The sequence below is a fragment of the Borostomias antarcticus genome (genome assembly GCF_949987555.1).
Source record: "Borostomias antarcticus genome assembly, chromosome: 30".
NCBI lineage: Eukaryota > Metazoa > Chordata > Actinopteri > Stomiiformes > Stomiidae > Borostomias > Borostomias antarcticus.
Genome location: NC_140263.1, coordinates 5,608,695 through 5,628,694, shown reverse-complemented (window position 1 = coordinate 5,628,694; position 20,000 = coordinate 5,608,695). Strand labels below are relative to the sequence as shown.

The 20,000-nt window shown below is 48.0% G+C and overlaps 1 protein-coding gene across 1 annotated transcript in view; it reads left to right on the top strand.

Moving 5' to 3' along the window:
- The window catches only part of mmp17a (matrix metallopeptidase 17a), a gene marked incomplete at both ends in the record, with an annotated part of 111,627 nt that overhangs the window by 91,160 nt on the left and 467 nt on the right, over positions 1-20,000 (top strand). Inside the window, 5 exon segments of the mRNA XM_084460181.1 lie at positions 879-1,011; positions 1,558-1,693; positions 10,227-10,513; positions 19,640-19,666; positions 19,669-19,815. Coding sequence (XP_084316307.1) covers positions 879-1,011; positions 1,558-1,693; positions 10,227-10,513; positions 19,640-19,666; positions 19,669-19,815 — 730 coding nt within the window.

Below are 20,000 nucleotides of genomic sequence, written 5' to 3'. Positions count from 1 at the left end.
ACACTCTGGATTTGAGACGTATTCCCAACCGAACATGGTGACAATGTTTATGCTTCGTTACACTTGAATGATTAAAGGGAGGTTTGTTTGTTTATTAGTGAATTTCGTTCATATCGGGTGGATTTTCTAATTAATGATAATAAAAAACGCTTGTCGTGCAACGGCGCAGCGAAGAAAATACGCTGCTGGCGTTTCCAAAAACGCTGCGTTCCCATTGTAAACTATTAAAAACATCCGCTGCGCTCAGGAAGAAACGCTCTGGTGGACACACGGCCTCAGCCTCCATGTGGGGTTGAAGCCTGGTGTGTTTTCCGCAGGCACACAGAAACTGGGCTAGGCAGTGTGTGTGTGTGAAGGTGGTGTGTGTGTGTGTGAAGGTGGTGTGTGTGTGTGAAGGCGGTGTGTGTGTGAAGGTGGTGAGTGTGAAGGTGGTGAGTGTGTGTGTGTGTGAAGGCGGTGTGTGTGTGTGTGAAGGCGGTGTGTGTGTGAAGGTGGTGAGTGTGAAGGTGGTGAGTGTGTGTGTGTGTGAAGGCGGTGTGTGTGTGTGTGAAGGCAGTGTGTGTGTGAAGGCGGTGTGTGTGTGAAGGCGGGTTCTATTTCAACTAAGCTTACAAGCACTGAGGTGCCTGTTTACCACACTAACTGAAATACACACACACATACTGTACACACACAGTCATACACATACACACACACACACACACACACACACACACACACACTGTACACACACACACAGTGAAACACATACACACACACACAACATATGCACACATACTTTTGTGTATTCTCAGATATGAACAGGTACACATTCCCAACTTTTCAAGGGTCAGGAATGTTCGGAATGACCCTTAACACTTCCTGTTATCGTCTTCCAGGATTGGCTGAGCAAGTTTGGGTACCTCCCGCCCCCTGACCCTGTGACTGGACAGCTGCAGACCCAGGAGGCCCTGACCAGAGCCATCAAAGCCATGCAGAAGTTCGGAGGCCTGGAGGAGACGGGAGTGTTAGGTGAGTGTGTGTGTGTGTGTGTGTGTGTGCGCGTGTTTGTGTGTGTCCATGTGCCTATGCACACATGTGACCTTATGCATGCTTGGACGTGTGTGTGTGTGTGTGTGTGTGTGTGTGTGTGTGTGTGTGTGTGTGTGTGTGTGTGTGCGCGCGCCTATCTCTCAACACACAGACTCATATTTCCTGCTGATCGAGTAGTGATGTAATGTTTGAGGAGTGTTGTGTGTGTGTGTGTGTGTGTGTGTGTGTGTGTGTGTGTAGATGTGTGTGTGTGTGTGTGCGCGCGTGGGTGTGTGCGTGCGCGTGTTTGTGTGTGTCCATGTGTCTATGCACACATGTGACCTTATGCATGCTTGGACGTGTGTGTGTGTGTGTGTGTGTGTGTGAGTGTGTGTGTGTGTGTGTGTGCGCGCCTATCTCTCAACACACAGACTCATATTTCCTTCTGATCTAGTAGTGATGTAGTGTTTGAGGAGTGTTGTGTGTGTGTGTGTGTGTGTGTGTGTGTGTGTGTGTGTCTGTGTGTGTGTGTGTGTGTGTGGTCAGACCCAGCGACCATGGGGCTGATGAAGACCCCCCGCTGTTCCCTGCCCGACCTGTCCGAGCCGGAGGGGCCCGCGGGCCGGAGGAGGAGAGGCCTGGCCCCGCCCACCAAGTGGGAGAAGAGACACCTGTCCTGGAGGTACGCTACAACAAAACACTGCTGACTAGCACACTACAGAATAGCACACTACAGAATAGCATGCTACAGAATAGAACAGTGCACTTTGTCACCCAACTGGACTCTACTCAGCGTGCCCATGTGTGCTGGAAATCCTTAAAAATGCTTGAATGTCAAATTTCAATTTGAAAAGTACTTGAATTTTGTGTAAAGTACTTGAAACTCCTTGAAACTGTCATAACTGGGCTACGTTCATAATAAATTGCTATCTGACAGAATTTGTGTTTTAGAATAAGTCAGAGAGAGACTTTTTTTCGTACTAATTGCTTTCACATAAAATGAAGACGAGTTCTCTCGAGCGTCGTACGTGATTTGGCTTGACTTGTGATCCGTAGTGTTTTTTTTATTTGGGGCCTGATGACGGCGAGCTGGACAGACAGACTAGGCAAGCTGGCCGTTATAATGACCGCTGGCTTGATGAAGACAAATACAAGCTGTCTTAGTCACTGTCATAGTTTTAGTGTGTTGAAATACATGGAAAGGAATGGATGACTAGGCTATGCTATGCTATGCTATGCTATGCTATGCTATGCTATGCTATGCTATGCTATGCTATGCTATGCTATGCTAGTCCCAGCCATATGGATTGTGAGAGAGGTGAAGGTTAAGCTATATGTAACAATGTGATCCAGAGGGTGAACAGCAGCGGCGCACATCTGTTAGAGATGGAAAGTTCTCCAGGGTCACATCTGTCAGAGATGGAGGGTTCTCCAGGCTCACATCTGTCAGAGAGGGAGGGTTCTCCAGGCTCACATCTGTGAGAGATGGAGGGTTCTCCGGGCTCACATCTGTCAGAGATGGAGGGTTCTCCAGGCTCACATCTGTCAGAGATGGAGGGTTCTCCAGGCTCACATCTGTCAGAGATGGAGGGTTCTCCAGGCTCACATCTGTCAGAGATGGAACGTTCTCCGGGCTCACATCTGTGAGAGATGGAGGGTTCTCCAGGTTCCACATCTGTCAGAGATGGAGGGTTCTCCAGGCTCACATCTGTTAGAGGTGGAACGTTCTCCAGGCCCACATCTGTTAGAGATGGAACGTTCTCCAGGCTCACATCTGTGAGAGATGGAGGGTTCTCCAGGCCCACATCTGTCAGAGATGGAACGTTCTCCAGGCTCACATCTGTGAGAGATGGAGGGTTCTCCAGGTTCACATCTGTCAGAGATGGAACGTTCTCCAGGCCCACATCTGTGAGAGATGGAGGGTTCTCCAGGCCCACATCTGTCAGAGATGGAACGTTCTCCAGGTTCACATCTGTCAGAGATGGAACGTTCTCCAGGCCCACATCTGTGAGAGATGGAACGTTCTCCAGGCTCACATCTGTCAGAGATGGAACGTTCTCCAGGCTCAGAGCGGGCTGTGAGGGAGGGGGTGGGTGAACTACTGTAGGAGAGAACCGGAGGAGTGTGTTTGTGTGTATTTGTGTGTGTTTGCGTGTGTGTGTGTGTGTGTTTGTGTGTGTGTGTATTTGTGTGTGTTTGCGTGTGTGTGTGTGTTTCTGTATGTGTGACAGGCAGGGTGCAAGATCGAGAATGATGTTACCAGCAGCTCCACTCCTTCTGCCTCTCTCTCTCTTTCTCTCTCCTATCACTCTTATAAACACACACACACACACACACACACACACACAGACCGTGCTTCATGGCTCTCTCTCTCTCTCTCTCTCTCTCTCTCTCTCTCAGCCTCCCTTTCTCTCTCTCTCTCTCTCTCTCTCAGCCTCTCTCTCTCTCTCTCAGCCTCTCTCTCTCTCTCTGCCTCCCTTTCTCTCTCTCTCTCTCTCTCTCTCTCTCTCTGCCTCCCTTTCTCTCTCTCTCTCTCTCTCTCTCTCTCTCTCACAGCCTCCCTTTCTCTCTCTCTCTCTCTCACAGCCTCCCTCTCTTTCTCTCTCTCTCTCAGCCTCCCTTTCTCTGTCTCTCTCTCTCTCTCTCTCTCTCTCTCTCTCTCTCTCTCTCTCTCTCTCTCCTCCTCCTCCTGCTCTCTCCAGCTCAGCTGTCTCCTTCACTGTCCACTAGCTGCGCCTCCCTGCGGGAGTGTCTGTCTGCCGAGTCCAGACACCGCGTTTGTGATTGTTCAATATGGCGGATTAGACACCATTCAGTGCGTTAGACTATGGAGCTCACACAGAGACCGCTCGGCTCTTTCACATCTAAACACCTGGGGGGGTGGGCTCGGGAAATACAGATGGCGAATTTACAAAGGTGCTTAATATGAATGGTACTCGTACGTAATGTGTTGCATTAAATGATAATAATGCAAAGCAGCCCTGGAAAGCGCGGCGGTCTCCTGCAGCGTCCCTGTGGGCGGGGGAGTGAGGGGGGTTATAAAGAGCTGTTTCAGACAGGTGCACGCTGTCGACGCTCGCCACACGCCCTTCTGCTTCGATTGCGCGTTTTGCATTATATTATATTGTGTTATATTGGGGCGCCCCGGTAGCTCAATGGGCTGGGGCGGTTACCATGTAAAGGCTAGTCCTTTCTCATTCCCTGTTCCCTCCCCTTGTGTCTTTGTTCCTGTGTCCTTGTGTTGGTGTCTTGTTGGAATCCCTCCATGTCCTTGTCTGGGTGATTGTCTGCCCCTGTGTCTCATTATGTCTGGTTGCACACCTGTACGTTGTTCCTTGATTGCTCTCCCAGAGTATATTTGCCCTCCTGTGTTCTCTGTCGGTTCGTTATCAATGTTGTGTGTGGCTTCCAGGGTTTAATTGGTTTTCTTCTTGAGTGTTTTAATTAAAACCCTCTTTTAAACCAGCGCATTTGAACTTAAATTCTCTTTTGATATTATAAATATTAATGTTAAATTGTCTTTTTGATATTGCAGATATAAACGTGTTGAGAAATGTTGCGGCTCGTATAAAAGTATCCGTCTCATGCATATTCTGGCTTCGCCGCCGTGGAAGAATGGATAATGAGGTAATGTGATGCACCTGTGGCAAATCAGCAGCATCTCAGAATCAATCTAGTTCCCGTTCTTCTAAGTGATGTGCAAGCACTATTCTGGCAGCTCGGAAGCGCGCAGCTTGACGCCAAAACTTTGGGAAATAAAATTATTGCATTGGAGTGTGAAATCCTGTCTCTGTTTTACTGTGAAACAATCAGGCACACAGCCAAGGTGAGAGAGCTGCTCACAATAGAGAATATATTTGGAACCTAAGGAAACAAAAAGATTTTTAAAAAGACAGGCTGGAGCACTACAAAGGGGACTGGAGGAGGGACACATTTGGAGACATGTTTGGCTCATTTACTAAAATAACGTACAACAAAAAACTGGGCGTCTGGCCATTTCCACAAAGGCGTTTATCAATCTGGACATGACTGGAGAACAGCGTGAAGCGCTCATGTTTGAGGAAGGTCATGAGACTGTTTGACTGGCATCTCGCCTGTATGCAACCACATAATCAACACTTCAAAATATATTCTATTTTGCAAAGACCTCGACTATATATAGGCCTCAACTATATATCCCTAACATGAATAGGTATTTTCCAATTGTTTGCAATTAACGGGGTAAACCGTTTTTTGGGTAACATTTTGCTTTCATTTTGAGAGCCTACTTGTAGGCTATGGCTACTGGTGACATCATTACAATCAAAATGACCAATGGGTAGGCTAACGGATTTGCAGAGTGATAAGTTAGATGTTTATTCACTCACTTATTTAAACACGAGCTCTGACAGTCATCAAACCTCGCAGATGGGGCTCTGGAGAAGATCTCTCCATGGTTGACCATGAGATGGGTTTCCGGGACCACAGGTTTTTTTTCACTGGCTATTTTGGACGAGTGCTCAGATATATTTTTTCTTCTTGACGGTGATATTTAAATAACCATTCTTTCCTCATGTTAGCCATCACCCGGCACAAAGAGACTTTCTCTGCTCTAGAAATTATTTTGTAGAAAAAGAAGAATAGTTGGGCAATGGCTCGATAGCTAAGGCATTTTGAACCGTGTCATTTATTAGCTATCGATATTGTCAATTCAGAGCTTGTTTGCTTGCCGGCGCTCTCAACGAATCACAGCACAGCAGCAGTCCTTGCAGCTGGTTGCGTGTCCCAGTTTCCCCTCACATCAAAGCCTAGCAGGCAGTATACCACTAGCGTGACGCGTTATTGATATCAACGCAGCCTCGATTGAATTCATTTCGGAGTATCAAGAAATCGACAGGAGACCACTGGTGTTTTTAAACTTACCTTGAGATTTAGATGGTAACAGGGGTACAAAAGCCACGGTGGTCGCAGGGGGTAGAATTATTTTTGGGGCATCACGGCCGGAGGGAGGAGCATCGACGGCATGGTGTAATTCCCGACGGCATGGTGTAATTCCCGCCGACGGGTGGCTGGAACGAGGAGCAGCATGATAAATACAACAGCTGGACATGGCTGCTGAAGCCGGGACAGGAGCGAGGGCCGCATTCCAACTCACATACTTCTACTGTTTACTACCAGTATGGCTGTACTTTGCACACAGTATGCCAAGTGGGATATACTACCTTGTCATAACATTGCACCTTGAAGTTTGACCTCATCCGTCATCGTCCATGAAGCGAGATTTGTCCACAGCTGGGATTCATGAAAACACCTCCGGCACGACTCGCACATGTGACATAATTTCCGCTGAGCACAGGATTGTGGGTCAGAATAGCCAGAAAAGTGTGCTGGCTTGCATACTGCAACATACGACTGGATTTAGTAGGACATCCTGGTATTTTTGCCATACTGCATGTGGCATACAGTACTATGTTTTGGGACACAGGGGCGGACTGGCCATCTGGAGCACCGGGAGTTTTCCCGTTGTCCTCGCGCCGGCTCAGCTTGTGGCCTGACTTGGCCATGACTCCCGGCATTAAATATTCATCCAGTCCGGCCCTGTTGGGACATACGACATCGCTTTTGGCACACTATTTACAGTAGTATGGAAGTATGCGATTCGTGTTTCGGAACGCAGCCAAGCCTCTAAAAGCGCACAGTTGACAGCTGTTGGCGTCAGCTGACAGTTGACTCATTTGAATGTAATCATTAATGATTTATGGCTCAATGATAGCCAATAAGGAGTTACCTGCTATAGACACGGTTTAGCATAGCTTGGAACAGTAACAGCTTGATGATGGCTTGGGATTGGCTGTTAGGTTCTGTGTAGGACGCTGCAATAGGCCAGACCTTGGTTAAATGGTGTGTGAAAGCGTGTGATTCGATGTTGGGATGAAGATTGATGGGCCGGGCTGGAACAGGAGCTGGCGGTCCCAGCTGTGGGGACAGCAATCTAAGGCACTGAGGCGGCCCTAACGTTAATACCACAGAGGATACAGAGCTTCCTAGTCACATACACACACACTGACTCACTCACACACACACCCAACTCCCCTACTATTACGCACACACACACACGCATGCACCAGCGCACACATGCATGTACCAGCACACACAGAGGCGCGCACACACACACACACACAGTCACTCACACACAATCAAGCTCAATTCATCACACAATGTTAGCCCATTATTACCCTGCAGACAGCATTCTGCAGACAGCGTCCTCGTGCTCGTTAGCAGTCAGATGAATCACTTCAGGTGCGGAGAGCAGAGCTTAGTTGAGCAGTGATTGAGGTCTTCGCTCCTGCAAATTCACTCTCCTGCTCTGTCTGAAGTGGGGGGCGGGAGGTGGGAGGGACAGGTTCCTTTAGTCTGGGAAGTGGGAGGCGGGAGGTGGGAGAGACGGGTTCCTTTAGTCTGGGAAGTGGGGGGCGGGAGGTGGGAGAGATGGGTTCCTTTAGTCTGGGAAGTGGGAGGCGGGAGGTGGGGGAGACGGGTTCCTTTAGTCTGGGAAGTGGGAGGCGGGAGGTGGGAGAGACGGGTTCCTTTAGTCTGGGAAGTGGGAGGCGGGAGGTGGGAGGGACAGGTTCCTTTAGTCTGGGAAGTGGGAGGTGGGAGAGACGGGTTCCTTTAGTCTGGGAAGTGGGAGGTGGGAGAGACGGGTTCCTTTTGTCTGGGAAGTGGGGGGCAGTAGGTGGGAGAGATGGGTTCCTTTAGTCTGGGAAGTGGGAGGCGGGAGGTGGGAGAGACGGGTTCCTTTAGTCTGGGAAGTGGGAGGTGGGAGGGACGGGTTCCTTTAGTCTGGGAAGTGGGGGGCGGGAGGTGGGAGAGACGTGTTCCTTTAGTCTGGGAAGTGGGGGGTGGGAGGTGGGAGAGACGTGTTCCTTTAGTCTGGGAAGTGGGAGGTGGGAGGCAAAGGTTCCTTTAGTCTGGGAAGTGGGGGTGGGAGGTGGGAGAGACGGAGAACAATGTCAGAGGTAACAGCGTTACAATAGACACCAACAACAGCTGCTGACCTAGTAGACCATTTTCCCAGCAGACATTTTGACATGTCTTTGCAGGGTAAACACAGGTGTAATTAATAACAGTGATTATGGCCCTGTTCCATTTCGGATTTAGGTGGGTCAGGACTTTTTATAATATAAAAAGTTCACTTGTTCACTTTTTTCAGCCCAAAACTTTTTTCTCACACACACACACACTCACACACACACACACACACACACACACACACACACCGCCAGTCTCCAGTTGACAGTTAGCAAATCTAGACGTACAGTGCATTCCCAGTCAGAGTTGAAAGAGGTCAGGGGTCACAGTCCACAGTTCCATCCCTGTCTCAGTCACTGGCCTATGAGACCTGCGTTCCTCGTTCTCTATTCCCCTTCAAGCTCTGCACAAAATACTGCTGCTATTCCAGCAAACCCACCTTGTGGAAAGTTTCTTGTAGAATTATTATTTGATCTAAAGTCAAAAAGGATTTGCCAAGGTTCGCTAAATGATTTATTGAGAAAACATACGAGCGCAAGGACGTCCAGGATAACGCACGTGAGTGGCATCCAGCAGAAGTGGAGTAGGCTTGTCCTGCGCCGCCTTATATTCAAGCAATACACAGGTATGACGCTTTCAGGGATGTGATTGGCTAACCCATCTGTACATGTCATAATAAATGGCAGACATCAACAATGGTCAAAAGTTGACACGTGATATGAGAAAGGGCGGTAAATCTTGCAGGGACAATGGAACAAAGAATGGTTATTCTGGAGCAGACAACGTCTAGGTGTCTCGACCTCCTGGAGAGGTCATCCTGTCATAATTGAGGTTAGCACAGCTAGGTGAAAGGTTGAGGGAGGTGGTGAAATTACAAGGGAGGTGGTGAAACTACAATTTCTACACACTACATTCTCCATAATATCATTTCGGCATACTGTAGCTGTTTTTAGAGGCAGACAAACGGCTGCCGTGTGTGTGTGTGTGTGTGTGTGTGTGTGTGGTGGGGGGGGCTAATGGGATTCACACTCACAGATGGGCTCTACAGGGTCATGTGGGGCAATGTGTTTTTCATGTAAGTACCCAGACAGTGGTGTAAACATTCCTTGTTTGCCCCGGCGGCTGGCGGCTCGTCCGGGATGCTGGGGACCGTCCCTGTGACCTTGGCTGGCTGCTCGCAGTCTGAGTGGCAGCACAGTGATAGTGACGCATCAGAGAAAGAGATGGCCACCTTATGATTAATAACACAGTGGTGAGCGTCACATCCAGGGCCGGACTGGGGGGATAAAGAGTACACACCACCCAGGGCCCCAAGAGAGGGGGGGCCCTTCCAAAAGCCTTGAATTTAGTTCGTTTTTGTTTGGATTTTTTGTTACTGTTTTTCTAAGTAATAAGTGTCATAACTAAATATAAATTGGTTGAATACATCGGTTGACAGATGGTGACACATAAAAGACAAAAAGCAATAGCTCTTTGGGGAGGTGTGTGTGTGTGTGGGGGGGGGGGGTAAAAGTAATGCTATATTATAGTAATTATAGTGATGCTTTAAAAGATTGTAATTTAAGAAGATTCTCACTGTCTCTCATCACCTTGCTAAACGGATTGCCTAGTAGAAGATGTTTGGGGGGTGAGAGTGAGAGGGAGACAGAGAGAGAGAAACCTGTTTTAAATTCACAAACATCATATGTGTACGGTCATGGCACAATACAAACAGGATCAAGAAATTATTTGTTTATCACCGTTCACTACAGTACATATTTCTTATTCCGAAATAAGTTCCCATGGGACGGCTCTTCCTGCTTCCGCTTAGGCTCTCTATTCTAATAATAATAATAATAATAACTTTCATTTATATAGCACCTTTCATAAAACCCAAGGTCGCTTTACATAGGGGCAGAACAGACAAGAGACAAACATGGTAGACAGAGACACAAGAGACAAACATGGTAGACAGAGACACACAACATTAAGAAACGGAAGCTAGAGGTCAAAGGCCACGTTAACGAGGTGAGTTTTAAGAAGTTCTGACCTCTCCTCCTCTCCTCCCCCCTCTCTCCTCCTCTCCTCTCCCCCCCCCTCTCCTCCTCTCCTCTCCCCCCCCTCTCCTCCTCTCCTCTCCCCTCCCCTCTCCTCCTCTCCTCTCCCCCCCCCTCTCCTCCTCTCCTCTCCCCCCCCCTCTCCTCCTCTCCTCTCCCCCCCCCCAGAGTGAGAACATTCCCTAAGGAGTCGGCTCTCCTGGGGAGGGACACGGTGCGCGCCCTCATGTACTACGCCCTCAAGGTCTGGAGCGACATCGCGCCCCTCAACTTCCACGAGGTGGCGGGCAACGACGCCGACATCCAGATCGACTTCACCAAGGCCGACCACGACGACGGGTATCCGTTCGACGGGCCGGGGGGCACGGTCGCCCACGCCTTCTTCCCCGGGGAGAGGTTCACGGCCGGGGACACGCACTTCGACGATGACGAGGCCTGGACCTTCAGGTCACCGGGTGAGTGAGACCACGTCCTCGATCGGTCCCCGCGGGGGAAGTGGACATGACGCAACATAAAACGTGTGTATGTGTGTGTGTGTGTGTGTGTGTGGTCATTCAAAACTCCAAACAGATGCGTTCATTCATCATTATCTATACCAGCTGATGTGTTTCCCACTGTCATTCCTCTCTCTCTCTCTCTCTCTCTCTCTCTCTCTCTCTCTCTCTCTCTCTCGTCTATAAGATGGAAGGAAGAGAGGAGGAGAGGGGGGGAGGAGGGGTGATGACCTGACCATGGCAGGAGGAAAGGAGGAGGGGGGGGGGGAGGGGTGAGGACCTGACCATGGCAGGAGGAGAGGAGGAGAGGAGGAGAGGAGGAGAGGAGGGGTGATGTAGGCAGCCTAGACCAGGGCCTGGCTGATGGCTCACGGCAGGTAGTGTGTGTGTGTGTGTGTGTGTGTGGGGGGGGGGGTTCTGTGAAATTCTCTAGAGGGGATGAGGGAGAGGCGGACAGAGGGGAGGTACTTGGCAAAGTGGAACAGGGTGGAAAGAGAGACTTAAAAATCAGTCTGAAGGAGAGAAAGAATTCATGTTTTCCACAAAGTCCTATTTCACAAAAGTAGTCCTTGCTAAAAGGGTTTTGTCAGATTTACTGTGACTTTGACAGGAAGCAGTCTAAACAAACCATGTTCCTCCCTACATGACCTCCCATTGAATAGTCACTGGGTAGGGGGGGGCAGGATGTCCCGGGCCTGCCAGATCTTTATCAGAACACTTAATCCAGTCCTTGCATGCAATAAAGACTCACAATTAAAACATTTTTTGACAATACATATTTATTGATTGCCAACTGTAACAACTTTCCTCATTCTTCACAAGCGTTCAACATTTCACATAATATAGTCTTTACTTAAAACATTCAATCACTTCTGCTAATAACTCTAAGGTTTGGAAAGATCAAGGACATCCACTAAACCCACACACCCCCAGATAGATAGAGAGATAAATACTTTAATGACCCCCTAGGGGGGTATTTGGTAGTGCTGGGTGTGTGTGTTGAATTGAATTGCATATATTTCTAACATCATATTTATCATTTTCACCACATTTTCACTCTGTTTCCCCCCTAGCTTTCCAGGCCAATTCAGGCAGCGGTTGTTATGCAAAGTGTTTAACAAACATGTTCAGAGCTGTATGTTCAGTTTCAGAGCTGCATGTTCAGGTCCAGTGCTGTATGTTCAGGTCCAGCGCTGCATGTTCAGGTCCAGCGCTGTATGTTCAGGTCCAGAGCTGCATGTTCAGGTCCAGCGCTGCATGTTCAGGTCCAGAGCTGCATGTTCAGGTTCAGAGCTGCATGTTCAGGTCCAGAGCTGTATGTTCAGGTTCAGAGCTGCATGTTCAGGTCCAGAGCTGTATGTTCAGGTTCAGAGCTGCATGTTCAGGTCCAGAGCTGTATGTTCAGGTTCAGAGCTGCATGTTCAGGTCCAGTGCTGTATGTTCAGGTCCAGCGCTGCATGTTCAGGTCCAGCGCTGTATGTTCAGGTCCAGAGCTGCATGTTCAGGTCCAGCGCTGCATGTTCAGGTCCAGAGCTGTATGTTCAGGTCCAGAGCTGCATGTTCAGGTCCAGCGCTGTATGTTCAGGTCCAGCGCTGTATGTTCAGGTCCAGTGCTGCATGTTCAGGTTCAGCGCTGTATGTTCACCCACTGCTGAGCACAGATACATTTCTCAACCGCTCACCTGCCTTTGTTGATCGTGTATGATCTTTAACAAGCTTCTAGGTGGAGAAGCCGCGCTCATACCCAGCACTACGCGCTGGCAAAACACAAACGAAAAAAGCTCAACCAGAAGCTCCTTAAAAGGATACAGCAATCCATCAAAGAGGAATTCTCTTTTCCATTTGCTGTGTTTCTTTCAAAAAGTCTTCTTGACTGATTTAGCTCTATTTTCATGCCTTGCATATCTGAGCCATGTGCTTCTGGCAACAACAAAACCATTTCTTCCTTCAAGAAGTTGCGTCTTGACGGGTTTAAAGCCCGTATGCTCTTCACCCTAAAGGCTTCTTTGCCATCAACTTCCTTGATGGATTTGTGGCGGTTTTCAGTTTGATGATGGTAGAAATGCTGTTACCACGGTTTAATTAGTGTTCCACAGTGCATCAAGCTTGTTCTCTTTCGTGCGATGCCTCAGGTAAATTTGGCGAAGTCGTCCTGGAGCTTTTACCTCTGCCAGGATTGGGGTCATCCCGAATTCCCTCGAGCACTCAGCAACAGACAACCTTTGCATAAGGTCTCCGCATGCAAAGTAGCAGCAGGCTTTAACCTCATTTATCATTTCCTCTTGCACTATTCTTGCCAACGATTCATTTTGAATGGTTTTACGTGGGTTGGTGTACTTTGCGTTCTGCGGCACCTGTGACAATCTTATTTTCATCACAATGAATTGTGTTCAGTCACAAGATTCGGATCTCAAGGAAACTCCGTTGTTCTGTGATGTTGCAGTTTCATCATGTCCAGGCGGTAGAATATTCCCGTCTGTCTGTCCATTAGTGTCCCTCTCTCCATCACTGTCTGTCTGTCCATTTAGTGTCCCTCTCTCCATCACTGTCTGTCTGTCCATTTAGTGTCCCTCTCTCCATCACTGTCTGTCTGTCCATTTAGCGTCCCTCTTTCCATCACCGTCTTGCTCTCCCCCTCTTTCTGAATTCCTTTCTTCTCGCTCAACGGCTCCATCTCTCCAGTGTCCTTCTTCACATCCCTCACTCTCTTTGTTGCTCATTTCTCCTCTTTCTCCCAACTTCTCTCTTCTGTCTTTCTCCCAAACCTCTCTCTTCGTTCTTTCTCCAACTCCTCTCTCCTTGTTCTCAGCTGCTCCCCTCTCCCCGCCTCCGTTTGGGGAGGAGAACGCTTGCTATGTCACCATTCCTCCTCCTTTTCATTTTGTAGAAACGTCTGCTACTTTGACCTACAAGATGAAAAAAGTAGATTAAAACCATGCTATTGGCCATACTTTGTAGGTAGGTAGCACACAGACATGAATTAATTGAAAGAGATGAGGCACACTGAACAACATTAAACCTTTCATTGTGAAAAACTGAGAGATTTTTGGTTTGAAGTTCATAACCATTTAGTTTAATTTGGTTCTCAATGTTCTCAACATCATCATACCCGCTGTGTCTTGGCCAGACAATGACACAGTTAGAATTGAAAGCATTGCTCAATATTACAGTAGAGCAGGTAGGTTAATCAGACCCAACTAAAGCTTTATTTACCATGTTGATCATCTCATTGCTATACAGTATTTACAGTCTATAAGAAGTATTCACCTCCCGTTGCTGATTTTCTTTGACCAAATGAGTCATGTGGTTTGTGGTTGCTGGGTTGAAATGTCATTATTATATATTTCACATATTTCTATTTGAATCCCTCTCTTCTCTCCAAAAACCGAGGAGGACTGTCCTCCCCTGCCTCAATGGACGAGCCTCCACTGACACACACACACACACACACACACAAATTCTGATTTATAAAACCGTCTGCACACCTGCACCCAATTTCCCCTTTATGTCCAGCTGGAAATGTGCCCACGTTTATCAGCCTCCTATCCCGGCCTCTACACCTATAAAGGTTCAGTGAAGCGCCTCGTTCTTCCATTCATAAATGATGACTGCCTGTCCACAACGACGGCGATTCCTGTTGTGAAACAGAAGTCATTGCGGCGGAGATTGAAGGAAAGCTGGCGTGGTCGCCGAGCGGCAATTAAGGCGTCGGTCTCTTAAAATAAAAATCATAGGTTCAAATGGGTTCAATCCCCACTGTGATTATCGGGCGGCGCGTACTGTAGCTCGGGAGGTAGATCGACCGCTGGGGGTCGCAAGGATCCCGGTTCCATCCCAGCTTCCGGAGTATTCCGAAGTGTCCTTGAGCAAGACGCTGAAGCCCAGGATTGGTCACGTGCAGCACGGTGACGCAGTACTCAGACTTGGTCCCTGAGCGCCGATGGCGGCGCCTGGCGCCTGGAGGAGGACAGCTGGGAGAAATGCACTGAACAATTTCCACTGGCGACACCCGAGAATTGCGCTTGTGTGTGTGTGTGTGCGCGTGTGTGTGTGTGTGTGTGTGCCGTGTCACCTCTCACTATGTGTGCAATGTGTCACTGTGTGTCCGAATAAAGACCCTTCTCGGGTTCTGTCATTATTATATTATATTATGAAACTGTGGTGGGTGTGAGACTGAGGCGTTTAAAACAGCATCAGTTTAAACACAATTCAGCCTACTGTTCATCTTATTTAAGAGTGCCATATGACTTATGACACACACACACATATAACTGACAAAGTATTGTGTGGAATGTAGGCTAGATTTGGTTTTGTGTGTCGGTGGCTTTGGGTATTATATTCCTTATTAAACCCAGCAGTTTGTTCGACCTTGTGATCAACAAACTAATTTCTACAGATAAACCGGTCCAATGAAATTCTGTACAACATATGTGAGGGGTTCTTTTGCAAAGACAGATATCTCCATTTGGATGGTTTTTCCAGCTCATGTTTTCATTATCTGCTGTGAGCAGAGGGGTTTGAATAGTAGCTGCAACTACATTGATTTATTATTGATCGTGACGTTAGCAGAATCAACACATGAGACCGCTGGTACAAGTATATTCATCAGAAATAAAAACTGAAATTCATTAAATAGCCTAATGTCTTCTTTCAAGCTAAATTCTTTTACAATTTAGCCTACCATTTCAAACTGTAGCTATAACAGTTTCCTATTCTTTGTAATGGGTTGTAATAGATGAATGGGAGGAGTAGTGAATGGGTTGTAATAGATGAATGGGAGGAGTAGTTAATGGGTTGTAATAGATGAATGGGAGGAGTAGTGAATGGGTTGTAGTAGATGAATGGGAGGAGTAGTGAATGGGTTGTAATAGATGAATGGGAGGAGTAGTGAATGGGTTGTAATAGATGAATGGGAGGAGTAGTGAATGGGTTGTAATGGATGAATGGGAGGAGTAGTTAATGGGTTCTAATAGATGAATGGGGGAGTAGTTAATGGTTGTAATAGATGAATGGGAGGAGTAGTTAATGGGTTGTAATAGATGAATGGGAGGCGTAGTCCTGGTCTTTCTGCTGATGGTTGGACACCAGATCCGTCTCCCCATCGCGAGACTAATGAGGTGGAGAAGAAGGTGTGGAAGCAGAAGAAGATGATGAAGAAGAAGAAGATGAAGATCTTGATGATGATGAGCAACTACTCTGCTATTCTGCAGATTACAGTTCGGTTTTGTTAGGAACAATGAATCTAGTGTCTCTTTGTGCTGCTTTGTTTGTTAGTATGACTCACTGAGACTGAATCTAATTATAAAGGCAGGAATCTGTATTTATGTCTGTCTCACGATTATCTCGAGTGTGGTAAACTTTCTAACAAGGAGATCATTTTCACCTGAACGTGTCAAGCTGTACGGTCAGAAGAAGAAAGAAGGGAAAGTGAATCTTGGCTGTTCAGCATATTTTGTGGCGTTAATCTGTTTAAGAAGGATAGACCTTATCAGAGGGATAAGAAGTTGAGTAATTGCTTTTGCCTTGCAACCCCCCCTCCCCTCCACCCTATTCTCTGGAAACATCTATCAGTCAATTGTTCTTCCGAATACCTTACAGCCTCTCCCCTTCGAGAGCCATCTACTAATTTGAACGGTGAATTGAAACGAGGGATTACGAGAAGAGTGAAGCTAGCAGGATGCTTAATGCTCCGTTTAAGCCAGCTAAGCCGCTCACTGACGCTTGATTGACGGGAAACGGGTCCAGTGAGGTCATATGGACCGGGCCGTCCACTCGGGGGTCAGGTAATTGGATCCTGCTTTAATTTTGACAGGCAGATTGCTTTTATTAATGATCTCTCCTCCGCTTTCTCACTAATGCAGACTGATTATCTTGGCTGAAACAAAAGACTTATTAAGTGGTTGTGTTTTGGATGACACACACGTTGTGTGTGTGTGTGTAAATGGTAAATGGTAAATGGACTGCACTTATATAGCGCTTTTCCACCTTATGAAACAAAACCTCTCCTCAAAATTCAGAGATAAGAGCCAGACAAATCAACGGCATGAAATCGGACAGAAGGTGAGGAGAGGAGACAGGAGGTGAGGAAAGGAGACAGGAGGTGAGGAGATAAGACAGGGGGAGAGGAGATAAGACAAGAGGAGACAGGAGGTGAGGAGAGGAGACAGGAGGTGAAGAGATAAGACAAGAGGAGACAGGAGGACAGGAGAGGACACAGGAGGTGAGGAGATAAGACAGGTGGTGAGGAGAGGAGACAGGGGGAGGAGAGATAGGAGGAGTGGAAGGAGACAAGAGGAGAGGAGACAGGAAATGGTTTGATTCACCTTTGTTGGGTGGGTGGGTGAACCGGTGGGGGGGGGGGGGGGGGGGGGATGGTGATTTGTATTCTAATTGTTTTCTTAAAAGACAGATGTAGTACTCTACGTATTATCCATCCATCCATCGTCATCCGGGACCAGGTCATCCGGGGTCAGGTCATCCAGGGGCCAGGTCATCCAGGGCCAGGTCGTGGAGGCAGCAGTTCCAGCAGGGGGCCTCAGTCATTTACCTAGCAACATCAACCAGCTCATCCTGGAGGATCGTTAGCCACTCACAAGCCAGCGCTGTGCGAGTTTAACAGTTGCAAATGTCTCGTTCAAAGCTTCTTCTTCTCTTGCCAGAAGCTGGATCAGTGGAATGAGTTTATGGAGCTTCTTAAGATCTCTAGATAGGAGGCCGCTGTTAAGCAGCTCCACGGATACAGGGTGATTTTCATCAACCAGGCACAAGCTTGCATCCTTGGTTGCAGGAAGAAAACACAGATAGAAGAGAGTGATCTGTTCCCTGCAGCACATAATCATTTACTAACAAAACAGTAATACGGCTTACAATACAAGGCATCAATGCCCATGTTTTATTCCTAGTGCTCATTACCATTGTGGTTGCATCACATAGTTGGCAGAAAGTAAGTGAACTTTATTAATGACAAAAAGAGAAAGGGTGTCCTATATTTCTTTGGTTTTCACTGTGAGTCTGACAGGATGAATGAGCCTCATCCCCCCTGTGTGACTTCCCATTGATTGGTCATTGAATTATGGGAGACAGAACTGTTCCTGGGCTGGAGGCCTGATCTCTAATCAGGCGCAGATTGAGATCACCAGTAGTCCTGCATCAGTCCCACAGTAAGGCCTGTAGAATATTAGTCATGTCCATAATCTGGACCTCAGACCTTTAGATTATTGGGGGTGGGGGGGGGGTGGACCTTTAGCATTTGTATTTGACTACCCCTGCCCTATCATTAATTAAAGTTAAAACAGTTAAACAGTTCCCTTTGCTTCCCAACTGTCATCTCATCTTCTTTGTGTTCATTTTATGTTTTATTCTTTCATGTTTTTTGAGCGCAGTCAACTTTTCAATCAACCAAGAGGACAAAATTAAGTCCTTTGACCCAGCATTGATCTGGAGCGCAGCGTTCCACAGGCTTTGATAATCCCTGCTGTATTACTCGCTTCACCACCGCTCTTCCCAAGGTATAAACGTTATAATCCCGGTCTGAGTCAGCAGATCTGCAGCTAAAACTTACCTCAGGGTCTACAGAGCATCTTACAGCAGTGAGACTCATAAGCTACGCTAGCTAGCCGTTAGCACCTTCCACATACAACTGAACACCTGCATCTTACAGCAGTGAGCCTCATAAGCCACGCTAGCTAGTCGTTAGCACCCTCCACATACAACTGAACACCTGCTTCTTATAGCAGTGAGCCTCATAAAGCTACGCTAGCTAGTCGTTAGCACCCTCCACATACAACTGAACACCTGCATCTTACAGCAGTGAGCCTCATAAGCCACGCTAGCTAGCCGTTAGCACCTCCACTACAACTGAACACCTGCTTCTTACAGCAGTGAGCCTCATAAGCCACGCCTAGCTAGCCGTTAGCACCCTCCACATACAACTGAACACCTGCCCTGCAAGACCCTGCAGTGCCATCTGTTTACTTGTTTCATAGTGTTCCCCAAATCTAAAGGGACCGTCTCCATCTGCCCCCCCGCCGCCCCACACACACACACACACACACACACACACACACACACCTCCATCTGGCCTGCACTTACATGTTTACTCACAACCCCCCACCCCACACACACACACACCTCCATCTGGCCTGCACTTACATGTTTAATACCCCACAACACACACACACACACACACACACACACACACACACACCTCCATCTGGCCTGCACTTACATGTTTACTAACACCCCTCCACACACACACACACACACAGGGGGCTCTCTTTAGATTGGCTAGCCCTAATCTCAATTTTAGAGGCGGATCTTTACTCCCCATCCCCGACTCACCCACGTCCTCTCCCCGTCTCCTAGACACCGGCGGTGTCTTCCTGTCCCTCAGAGACACGCCTCACAGCGCCTGAGATCTCCGTGGCCTCAGAACTCGCCGTATATGGAGATGAGCTGAAATAGGGAAGAAAGAGGTGGATAAAAGATGGCTGACACAAAGAGCTGGGTTTTAGGCGTCTGCACAGGCCTGGAAACACTCTCCCACTTTATCATCTGAGGGAAATAAGAAGGCGGTGAATAATTGGCTTGCTATTTTAACAGAAGTCACGGATAACGGGCTCGAAAATAGACATCGTCTGACTGACGCACAGAGCCCAGGAACAGAGGTTCAGTCTCATTCCATGAGCTCGGGTTCAAGGAACAAATTCATCAGTCAAAAGATTTCTCTCATTGTTGCAGAAGTTAATTTGTCATCCTGCTCGTTCTCTCTCTCTCTCTCTCTCTCTCTCTCTCTCTCCCTCTCTCTCTATCTCTCTCCCTCTCTCTCCCCCTCTCTCTCTCTCTCTCTCTCCTCTCTCTCTCTATCTCTCTCTCTCTATCTCTCTTCCTCTCTCTCTCTCTCTATCTCTCTCCCTCTCTCTCTCTCTATCTCTCCCTCTCTCTCTCTATCTCTCTCTCTCTCCCTCTCTCTCTCTCTCTCTCTATCTCTCTGTCTCTCTCTCTCCCTCTCTCCCTCTCTCTCTCTCTATCTCTCTCTCTCTCTATCTCTCTCCCTCTCTCTCTCTCTCTCTCTCTCTCTCTCCATAGAGACCCATGGGATGGACCTGTTTGCGGTGGCGTTCATGAGTTTGGTCACGCCATCGGCCTTGCCCACACCTCGGCCCTGGAGTCCATCATGAGGCCGTACTACCAGGGCCCAGTGGGCGACCCTCTGAAGTACCACCTCCCCTACGAGGACAAGGTCCGGGTCTGGCAGCTGTATGGTCAGTACCCCCAGCCAGGACACCCTTCCTTCCTTCCTTCCTTCCTTCCTTCCCTCCTTCCTTCCCTCCTTCCTTCCTTCCTTCCTTCCTTCCTTCCTTCCTTCCTTCCTTCCTTCCTTCTTTCCCTCCTTCCTTCCTTCCTTCCTTCCTTCCTTCCTTCCTTCCTTCCTTCCTTCCCTCCCTCC